General features: G+C 34.7%; 1 protein-coding gene across 1 annotated transcript in view; it reads left to right on the top strand.

The window, feature by feature from the left end:
• Positions 1-12,282, top strand: part of OPRM1 (opioid receptor mu 1) — a 90,028-nt gene that overhangs the window by 56,980 nt on the left and 20,766 nt on the right. The window contains exons 2-3 of the mRNA XM_049765386.1: positions 1,268-1,620; positions 2,592-3,112. Of these exons, the coding sequence (XP_049621343.1) occupies positions 1,268-1,620; positions 2,592-3,112 (874 nt within the window). The remainder of the gene's footprint in view (positions 1-1,267; positions 1,621-2,591; positions 3,113-12,282) is intronic.

Here is a 12,282-nt window from a genome sequence, read left to right as displayed (position 1 = left end):
AAAATTAGCATTTTGTTGTATGGAGTAGGATTGTAAATATTGTAGGTATTGTAGTTCATTTGGTCTCTGGAGGAGCTACTCAATTCTGATTCATCCAAACAGTCATAGATAGGAAGTAATTAAATGGGCTTTAATTATATTCTGGTATAGCTATTTGCCAAAATAAGCTGCAATTTCATAGGGATTGCAAGCCATAATTTGCCAATTCCTGATCTTGATTATTGGATGGCTTCATAGGTTGTAAATACAATGCAAAACTTATACACAACTTATCTGCCATTGATTATAAGTCAAATAGACCTAAGAAAACTGTTAGAAGATAAACACAAAATAGTGTCACCAGTATAAAATGAATAGACTAATTTTCTACCATGAATACAAAACACTCTATGAATTGGCCTCTATATTTCTCCTCTGTCAAATATTTGGTTACTCTTTAGCAGTAATAGATATACATGTCTTTCTTTAGGTTCTGTCTTTTCATGGAAAACACTACTTCTAAAAACTTTAAGCAGGGGGCCAGAAAAAAAAAACAAAAATGCAATGGGGCAAGAGAGCTAGCAAAATTGTAGGGTGTTTGCCTTCCACACAGCCAGGAATGATTTCTGAGTATACAGTCAGGAATACCTCTGAGTGCAGCCAGCTGTGACCCAAAATGAAAAAAACATACATATATATATACATATATATATATATGTATATATATATATGTATGTATGTATGCATACTTCCTCAACACCTTTCTTCTTTACTTACTTTACCTTTTCTACTAACTTTACTCTATATTCACACTTGCACTCTTGCTGTGATGTATATAGAAACACACATATCTGACTTATAAATTATATATATGAGGTATATATATACACATATATATGATGGATTTTGATACACATAATTACATTGTTCCATGATGTTAACTTAATATGTATATGTATATATAAAATATATTATTTTTCATGTATTTTAAATTAAAATTTATCTATTAGAGCTATCTATGTTTATTATACCTATCATAGTAACTGGTATGTATTTAAAAATACACAATAAATGGTTCCTATTATCACAACTATTTTATGGATAAAAACTTATTGGTAGAAAAATACACATTTAATTCATAAGAACATTATTATAAATGCACAACCTAGTGCTTCCATATCTAACTTCAAGTGCATTCCATTTATTCTTGTAATTTTTGCTCTAAGATATTTATTTAGAGTTTATGTTAACTCTTGCTGACTGCCATCACTCTCCCTCCCTCTCCTAGATACACCAAAATGAAGACAGCCACTAATATCTACATTTTCAACCTTGCTCTGGCAGATGCCTTAGCAACAAGTACCCTTCCCTTCCAGAGCATTAATTACCTAATGGGAACATGGCCCTTTGGAACCACTCTCTGCAAGATTGTCATCTCCATAGACTATTATAATATGTTCACCAGCATATTCACCCTCTGTACCATGAGTGTAGACCGCTACATTGCAGTCTGTCATCCTGTCAAGGCCCTGGATTTCCGTACTCCCCACAATGCCAAGATCATCAATGTCTGCAACTGGATCCTCTCTTCAGCCATTGGTCTTCCTGTCATGTTTATGGCAACCACAAAATATAGGCAAGGTGAGTGTTGTATAGGCCCAAGTGATAGCATGTTTAGAGAATAATATTTTGATGAATTTATAAGCCAAGCAGAAATTTTATCTAGCTTATCTGTATTATCTAGTGTCACAGTCAAATTGTAATTTCAATGACTTTTTCTAGCATGCTGACTTTAATGTTTTGAAATAGGAGTTTCTGCCATGATTTAAGTCCCAGTAAATATTTAAAGAGAAAATATTCTATTTTATGATCTCACTGTCTTTCATTATCAACCTAATGAGAAAATAAGAATATAATTCTTTCAAGAGTAATTAGAACTTAATGAAAAATGGCAACAAGTGGAGATATAGCTTCATATTTGAGGTTTATATAACAAGTTAATCTCTTTAGACTTCCTATCATAATGATGAAACTCCACCAAAATGTGGAATGAAAATCTTCATTAACTATAATTTGCTAAGGAGTTTAGGAAGTCATCATATATTTTATATTAGTGTAGGTTCCACAGAAGATCAAACTCATGGTGAGATTTTAATTTGATCAAAGTGAGGAAAAAGTTACATTTTTGTAAAACAAAACAAAAATAACTCTCACTGGAAAAAAAATCACCATTTCTGAGTGCATCCTACAATTTTTTAAGCTTTTATTTATTGATTGATTGATTGATTGATTTTTGGGTCACACCTAGCAGCGCTCAAGGGCCACTACTGACTCTGCACTCACAAATCGGCCCTGGCAGGCTAGGGACCATGGGATGCCAGGAATCAAACGGGGTGCATCCCAGGTCGGCCCGAAGCAAGGCAAATGCCCTACTGCTGTGCTATCTCTTCAACCCCTCACAATTTTTTTTAATTGTCTTAACTTAATTTCTTGTCCATTGGCAGGTAGAGTATAATCATCTGGACTGAAACTGAGTAAGCAAAGTAGCATAGTTAATATAAAAAGATGATATAGTGTTGCTGTTAATAGTTTTTTATGTTATTTTCTTCTAGGCGCCGTAGATTGTACACTAACATTTTCTCAACCAACCTGGTACTGGGAAAATCTTTTGAAAATCTGCGTTTTCATCTTTGCATTTATTATGCCTGTGCTCATTATTACGGTGTGTTATGGGCTGATGATATTACGTCTCAAAAGTGTTCGCATGCTCTCAGGCTCCAAAGAAAAAGACCGAAACCTGCGAAGAATCACCAGGATGGTATTGGTAGTTGTAGCAGTATTCATCGTCTGCTGGACTCCCATTCACATTTATGTCATAATTAAAGCCTTGATTATTATCCCAGAAACTACTTTCCAGACTGTTTCCTGGCATTTCTGCATTGCTCTAGGTTACACCAACAGTTGCCTAAATCCTGTTCTTTATGCATATCTGGATGAAAACTTCAAACGCTGCTTTAGAGAGTTCTGTATCCCTACTTCCTCCACCATTGAACAGCAAAACTCAACCCGAATTCGTCAGAACACAAGAGATCATCCTTCCACAGCCAACACAGTGGATAGGACTAACCACCAGGTAGGTAACTTCTAAAGTCTGCTCTTCCTACTGGGCATGACAAAAGTAATTGAGCTTTGTACTAATCCAAGATTTGAATCCCATAGGAAGTAGCTAGTCAATAGGATATATCACTCTCAAAAGGTGGTCTTGCTGCCATCCTGTGGTTAATGAGAAAGGACCAGAATATTTCCCCCTGCCATGTCAGCTGCAAGATGTTGACAGCTAATCAGTGCCATAGCAAAGGATAAAAGATGAGAGAATTTCCCAGCACTGGGTTCAGTTTGTTAGACCACTGATTTGCACATTTTTATATTGAACTCTAAATACTAAACATAATATTTAATTTTTTACTAAAATTAAATACTAAGCATAATACTTTATTTTTAGACTCAAATCATTGCATAGTCTCCATACCAGTTAAAGTTAATAGAAGCAGGAATGACCATGTACTGAAGAAATATTTCTAAGTATTAACAAATGCAAAGGATAGTCTACTTGAAACAGGCAATGAATTATAATCCTATGGAACAGCAAGAGGAGCAAAGAGGAATATCTGTAAATTAATATTATTTTTATAGCCCACTGATTTGCAAAATTTTCATTCTGATCTTATAGAAAACATAGCATTTGATATTAAGTGCATGCATTTTCAGGGGGTAGCACAGAAAGTATAATCTAATAATGTAAAACTCAAAATTTCATTAAGGTAAATTTTTTTAGTCAGAACCTTAGACAATGTTCCTAGGTGCTGAAAGTGTGGTCAGAGAGAACAGAGGAGCCAGGAGGGCACAGGTGCAGAATTGGGAGACAGGTGTTTTCATCAAAAGTTCCTCTGACAGGCCAATGTTGCCACAGAGATCATTTGCTTCACACAAGCCCCCTCCCATTTCTGTTCTCTCTACATCCATTCCCACACTAATTCACCCCCCCCTTTTTTTGTAGTTGACCACAGTGACTAATATAATGTGGTCCAGATGGATCCCAGAGGAAATATCCATCCTATTTGAGATGTTAAATAACATTCACAGGAACTCAGGACCATGTGCCCCCTTGGGAGAATGAGTTATGGATGGCAGAGCCACTTCCAATTAATGGATAAAATCAATTTAGGTCTCACTCCAGTTCAGAAATCAAAGCCAGATATCTATGGTTTTCTGTTGTGCTTCTTGACTCAAATGTTTTGTCCTACTTCCCCAAGCCAGCTCCTTTTACCAAGCAGCTTTCTTTCTCAGCCACAACCAAAATCTTGTACCTTAAAGAGGGCAGGGACTTGACTGCATTTTTATCCCTCCTAGGGAGAATATTTGAAAGAATATACTTGAAACTCCCTGGGCAAAATGAAGTTTAGGTTTTGCAATGGAGCAAGAGATTTTCTTGGTGCAAGTGATGGCCATTAGACAGTACAGATTGTTTCTCCATCTGTGTCTCCCTCAATCTCCCCTCTCATGTATAGCACCTAGTATGTGGTTAGTGAGCTTGTACCATGGACTTTGCATGGAGATCACATTAGATTCCTCCAGTGCTCTGCAATTGCCTTTCTCTCCTGGAAATCCAGGCTGTCTAGGGCTAAGTTTCTCCAGAATTCAGTTGCTTGTCCTCCAGTTGCCCCTTGGGTTGGCCTTGATTCTCTTCCAAATCCAGCATTTTCACATTAGTGTGGTGCTTGCACAGCCAGAGAGAGGAGAAAGGAAGCTAATCGGGAAGCTCTGTTCTAAGTAACTAAAAGGTTTGCTTTAAAAATACATCCAATTAGGCCTTATCCTCATTGGCCTCAGTGAAGCAGCCTCAGTGTCAGATAACAGCAGAAATACATTAGCCTGGGCATTGGCTGCTTTCCCAAAAACTCCCAGCTGGGAGAGCTGGACACAGAGGACAGGCTGCCAGGAAACGAGGAAAAGACACTCTAGTCTCTTTGAAAATTAAGATGAATCAAAGATCTTTTTCAGTAAGCTCCACTGATGTGGCATTGTTAGAATCAAGGCAAGTTACATGCAGAAAATTATCTGAAAGGATACAAAAGCTTTTGGTGAAAGCTTCAATACAATATCAAAATAACAATTTGAAGGAAAGTTCAGAAGCTTCTAGATGTGTCTCTCAGATATACAAATTCATTATAAAGATTAAACGGTCAACTAATTTTTTTCTTCATCATGATCTATCATGTTGAACAACAAACCTAATTGGATTTTCATAAATTTTTCAACTGCTTATTTGAAGTTTGCAACTGTTGTCAATATTCGTGCCAGCCTGTATATTTGTATTTTCTTCATACCATATATGATATATGTCACATTCCAAGCACATTAGTCCACTTCATATTCTGCAGATCAGAGAGCCAATATCAAACCTTCCCAAGGTGTCTATATTCTGACAACTGTATGCTGAGGCCATGTTTATACAGCGTCAAGTCAAGTGGACAGTTGACAATTTTCAAGGTAATTTGCTAAAACCATATGAGAAAAATTCTGTACCCCAAATCAACTTTGAATTATACTTATCTTTATTTAAAGATTATTCTGTCAGCTTTTGCAACCAAACAAATTGTTCCAAAGTGTAGTGTTATAAAGCAATCATTCGGTGATTCCATGATCAATTTGGGTCAGCCTTTTAGTCTTAACTGGGCTTCTTTTTAAATTATTATTATATTATTATTATTATTATTATTATTATTTTCCTTTTTGGGTCACACCCGATACACAGCAGTAGTCAGTGGTTACTCCTGGCTCTGCACTCAGCAATCGCCTTTGGCAGGTACAGGGGACCATATGGGGTGCCGGGATTTGAACCACCGTTCTTTTGGATGTAAGGCAAATGCCTTACCTCCATGCTATCTCTCTGGCCCCAACTGAGCTTCTTTTACAGTAGACAATTTTTAGAAAAATCTCCCCTCAATAATTGTGGCTATCTATATGGACCTTCATCCTCCACCAAGCTCTTTTAGCTTTGTTCTATGGTGTCCCAAGGCCTAGATCAAGAGGAAAGAAAACACAACTTATTAGAGATAGGAGCTGAAGTCAATTGCAAAGAAGTGTAGTTACAGAGAGGGGAGTACTAGGGCCACTTCTGTTCACTTCTGCTGTATGTTCGTCATTGACTAAGCAACTCTGCTTTCTGAGTACAAGAGCGCAATCTGCCTTGCTCCTCCTTGTATATACAGCATCTGCCTAGCATCATATGATGTATGGTCAATAGTATTCCAAAAATATCTGCCGAGTAACAAATTATCAGAGGGCTCATGTTATTTCAGGATAGGGGAGGTGCTTGAACTGAGTCTTCCTTGCATCACTATATGGCAATCCGGTTGTTGAGTAATACTGACACTATTCCAGGCTTACCCTTCAGTACAGGAAACTTCAAATAAGAGATTCTTCATCCTCTCTTCTCCAGAATTTTGTCCTTTGATCAAAAATAATGCTTTGAAAAATAGAAATTAGACATTAAATTCTTACTAATTTTGTTTAGAATGAGTGCTATGGTATAAAGAAGCCAATAGCTGGACACAATGCCCAAAGAGGTTTTGCTTTTACTAAATATAAAAAATAGAAGGGCTCAAGTTCCTTTGTCTATTCTAATATTCACCCTGTTCCTCTTGTTATATTATCCATACTGTATTATGTTCAACTTGTGATTGTTATCACTTCTAAATCCTGATTATGTAAATGCAAACATAGGTATTAAGTTTCCATCTGTTGTTAATGTAATGTAATTTCTCTGTGTATGTACCACCCTGCTGTTGTAGTTAATGGATCCACTTTTTTGAGAGAGAAAGAGCATTTATATTTATATAAATAAATATATTTATTATATAAAAATTACAGATTTTTATATAATATCTTTATTTAAGTACCATGATTAGAAACACATACTTAACTACAAAGTTGAGTTTTGGTTATAAAAAAAGAACACCCCCCCTTTCACCAGTGCAACATTACCACTGCCAATGCCCCCCATCTCCCTCCTCCTGTTTATATTTGAGACAGGCATTCTATTTCTCTCACTCACTGTCATTGTCATGATAGTTGTTATTGTAGTTATTTCTCTAACTGCTCTCTTTCTGCTAAGCTTCATATCTGGGCCAGTATTCCAGACCTCATCTCTATTGTGTCTGAGTATTATTACAATACTTTTTTCATTTTTCTTAAATCCGACAGATGACTGAGACTATTCTGTGTTTCTTTCTCCCCCTCTGACTTATTTCACTCAGCATAATGGTTTCCCTGTCCATCTATATATAGGAAAATTTCATGACTCATTTTTTCGTGACAGCTGCATAGTATTCCATTGTACATATGTACCAGTTTCTTTAGCCACTAACCTGTTGTTGGTCATCGGGGTTGTTTCCAGATTCTGGCTATTGTAAATAGTACTGCAATAAATATTGGTGTGAAGAAGGCATTTTTATTGTGTTTTTATGTTCCTAAGGTATATCCCTAGGAGTGGTATAACTGCATCATATGGGAGCTCAATTTCCAGCTTTTTGAGGAATCTCCATATTGTTTCAATAAGGGATAAACTAGCCAGAATTGTCATCAGCAGTGAGAGAGAGTTAATTTCTTCCCACATCCCTGTCAGTTCTGATTGTTCTTGGGGTTTTTGTATGTTGTGTGCCTGTCTTTGTGGCATGAGATGATAGCTCATTATTGTTTTTGATTTCCATCTCCATGATGATCAGTGATGTGGAGCATTTTTTCATGTGCTTTTGGCCATAAAATTCAATGGTTTGTCTGTTCATTTTTCTCCTCATTTATTGATTGGGTTAGATGTTTTTTCTTGTTAAGTTCTGTCAGTAACTCATATATCTTAGATATTAGCTCCTTATCAGATGGGTCTTGGATGAATAGTTTCTCCCATTCTGTGGGGGTGGCCTTTGTATCCTAGTCACTATTTCCTTTGAGGTTCAGAAGTTTCTCAGTTTAATATAGTCCTATTTGTTTATCTCTTCTTCCACTTGTTTGGACAGTGATGTTTTCTCCTTGGCGATGCCTTTGCTTTCAATGTCACAGAATGTTTTACCTACATATTCTTATATATACCTTATGGCTTTGGGTCTAATATCAAGGTCTTTAACCAATTTAAATTTGATCTTCATGCTTGTTGTTAGATGGAGGTCTGAGTTCACTTTTTTGCATTTGGCTAATCAGTGGTCCCAACACCACTTTGTCCTATAATATCACTCCCATTTGCTAACATCAGGTCAAGTACAACTCAGGTCTGAGGTTTTGGCGAATTGTTACCATCCTGCCCTCTGTTGGTTGCTGTAGAAATGATATTCTAAAGTGCATTTTTCTGTTTTGATACCCAGATTATTTTTTGAAAAACTTTTAACTCGCTTAAATAATAAAAATAATACATTTATTAAATGGCATGATTATTTTCAAAGATTCTATTAACCATAATCATGATAAGAAACTTTAACTTTTGTTGGTGGGGGAATGTGTAGATTATAAAGTGCTTCCATTTCTAGGCTCATATAAAAGTTCTAAACTACTGACTGAGCAGTAAGCATGAAGAAGTTAATGATCATGGCAATTCACTGATTACAGATGACTAACCACCAGGAAGATCCAGAACCCAGACAAACATTGGCTCCTGATTTGAGTACAAGTACTTTTTTGTTTTCCCACACAATGCCATGTTGCTCTCAAATTGTTCTTATATGGTCTCTACCAGAGGTTATCATGCTTTACCATGAGCCCCCAAAAATATACCTTCTGAGGAACTCTAAGACAAAAACCTGTGATTACAAATTTTTTCATGATTTATTTCAGTCATACATTGTACACCACCCCTTACCAGTGCATATTTCCCACCACCAATATCCCCACTTTTTTTTCTCAACCTCCCCACTACCTGTGGCAGACATTTTATTTCTCTTTCTCTCTCTCTCTTTCTCTATGACTCTCTTCCTTTATTTTCCTTTTAGACCCTGTAGTTTTCACCATTGTTAATGAAGGGGTATACTGGTCATATCATTTTAACTACTTTCAGGAGCAGTTCTTGTCCAGAGTGATCAGTTAAAATTGGACTCAAATATTTGGACAAAAATCTTTGCCATCACTGAAATTATATTGAATTTTTTTATTGCTAGAGATAATCACTGAGTAGTTTTATAAACTGACCTAATGAGCATAAATATAGTCACAATGATCCTACTTAAAAGAAACAGCCTGATGAACGGTGCTGTTGTCCAGAGGGGACCAGGTCTTGTGGTCAGTTGAATGTTCTAGTTGCTCTATTGTATCTAATATACATGTACTAAGATATGAACCTTAATAGTAAAATAATTAAGTTTCTTTTACTGACATATCATCTTTTTGGTTAATCCAGGAGATAATTCTGTGTAACAGAAGCACACAGTGAGTGTTGATACAGAATCAGCTACAGTTTTTCCTGATTGATCAGCTACAGTTTTTCCTGATTGATCATCTAGAGCTAGGTTTTTTTTTTAAATCAAACTATCCAATATAATCTTTCAGCATTTATTTGGTTTTCTACTAATTTTTGTTACTAGTTGAGAAAATATGGTGTCACATTAAAAATAATTGAGACAAGTGAGAGAAGTAGAATGCCTGTCTCAAATACAGGCAGGGGGTGAGGAAGAGGGACATGGGGCCATTGGTGGTGGGAATGTTGCACTGATGAAGGAGGATGTCCTTTTTATGACTGAAACCCAACTACAAACATGTTTGTAATTATGGTGCTTGAATAAAGATATTACTTTTGTAAAAAGAAAAAAATAATGTGAGAGTCAGGTTGGAGCAAAGCACATCAGGTAGTGTGTTTGCCTTGCACACAGATTACCCAGTTTGTTCCCCAGCATCCCAAATAGTCCCCTGAGCCTGCCTGGAGTAACTTCTGAGTGCAGAGCCAGAAGTAACTCCTGAGCACTGCCAGATATGCCCCCCCCCCAAAAAAAATGTGAGCTATTTATTTGGTTAATTTTAAGTGTTGACTTTCTATTTTGTAGTCATTTCAAATGCAAAAGTTCTTACTAGTGCTATGGGACATATGGGTCTTTAAGCTAATGGTACAAATATTCTTGCTTCACATTTATTAATTTAAAATGCAGCTTTATTTTTTCTCTTTTTTATAAACAATTTACTGAAACTTTATTGAATTACAGAAAATGTACATAAACAGCACACATCCAGTGTCTTAGTTAACATAGTCAACATAGGTGTACCTCATATACCTACATTACTATAATTTGACTTATTTTGCTATATTTTTATTTTTATAGCAAACAGCATTATCATTGGAATAAAGATAACATTTCACAATCATTAACTCTTGAAAGTTATTCAGATTTATAAAACTTTTAGTAGTTTTCAGTTAATATTTCAAATTGCTATAATTTCATAGTAACTATCAAATTGTTTGGGAGCTATCATTGTGATAACTTCTTAATTTATAGAATTAAATCTATTTGTCCTAATTAATATTTCCCCCCAAAATAACCTGGACATGTACTATTTTTTATTTTCTTTTTTACACTAAAAATGATTTTATAAGCACTAGAAACCATATTACCTATGATTTATTTACTGCAATAAAATATTGCATACATATTATTTATGTTTATGATATTGGCCATAAAATGATAGAAACAGTAGGCTAACTAGTGCCAAATAACTATTTTTCAAAGGATGAAAAATTAGATAACCAAAATATCTTTATTCCAGTTCTCAAGACTTCATGTGTTTTTGCCTATTTGCATTATGAGTGATGTTCACTGCAAGCATAAACCTCTATACACATTTATTATGTCTGAGTGGGAGACAAGTATAAATTCTCCTTACTGCTTATTACTTTACAGTTTGTGAATCAAAGAAAACGAGCCAATTATTTCTGTGTAGAACTCAGAAAAACATATTAAGGATGTATGCAAATTATTAATTTCCCGCTAATTTAGCATCATTTAATTTTTATATCTGTAGCAAATAAAATCTGAGTTGTGCATTATAAAATAATGAACCTCTCAATCCAAGAATGAATTTGTAGAAAATAATTCATGTTATTTTTTATTTTAAAAAAGCATAGAATTTATTAGGAAAAAATCATTATGGTAGCTAAGGAAAAAAGAGAGGAAGAAAAACAAAAAGGAAGGAAAAACAAAAAGAGTTTATCTGAACAGAATAGATTGTGTTTGAAATTGGTCAGGTTCTTGTTATTATACTTCCAGAAATCAGAAACTCCAGAGATATTAGAAATCTATAAAATCTATAAACCCCTATTTTCCTTTGTTTTCTACGCATGTCATCAAATACTCAAAAATTCTAAGAAAACATTTATAGGATTGTAGAGATAGTGCAGGGGTTATGCCTTGCACGGAGTCATCTTGATTCAATACCCAACACCACACATAGTCCCCTGAGTGTTACCAGAACTGATTCTTAAGCAAAATGCCAGAAATAAACTATTAGTACCATCAGGATTGACTCAACACTCCCCCAAAAAATAAAATAAAAATTATATTTGCTATTATATTTTATATTCTATATTATTGACTATATTAAATATATATTTTATATTTACCTGTCTATTATATTTAAAGTATAAAATACATTTCATTTTGTTTAATATCTAATAATTTATTTAATATTTTATATTTAATATATTTTAAATATATGTGATATATTATATTTATAGAAAATAAAATGTGATATTTTATTTTACTTCATAATATTTTACTATATTTAGTAAATTTAATGATTTGTTTATAAAATATACCTAATGCCTAATAAATATTTTTATATTTACAGTCTATTACATTTTGTATACACATAAAACAATAATACCAGTGAGTTTTCTGTTGTGAGGGAATTATACTACAGGGTTTAGTATAGCAGCACTGGCTGCTACACACTGTGCCAGTAGCACTCACTCACCATCAACTGCAAGAAACATAGTACCTTCAGACATTCACCATATGACCCCACCACTGCACCTGCAAAAATTAAAAAGTATTGGGAAAGGACAGATAAAATCACCTGACAAAAAATCAAGTGAGAAACACTGATCTAACCTAATCAATTGTGCTTAATGGAAAAAAGAAACATCAATGTCAAAATTAGTGGTGATGTCCAAAAAAATCATGTCTAAGAATTAGAATTGGACACCAAATATTGTATCTTTATTGCTTCTGCAATATCCCACTGATTATTTTTTCTCTGGCCAATTTATGAAAT

The sequence above is a fragment of the Suncus etruscus genome, chromosome 18, assembly GCF_024139225.1.
Source record: "Suncus etruscus isolate mSunEtr1 chromosome 18, mSunEtr1.pri.cur, whole genome shotgun sequence".
NCBI lineage: Eukaryota > Metazoa > Chordata > Mammalia > Eulipotyphla > Soricidae > Suncus > Suncus etruscus.
This window is presented reverse-complemented; position numbering and strand designations above follow the sequence as displayed.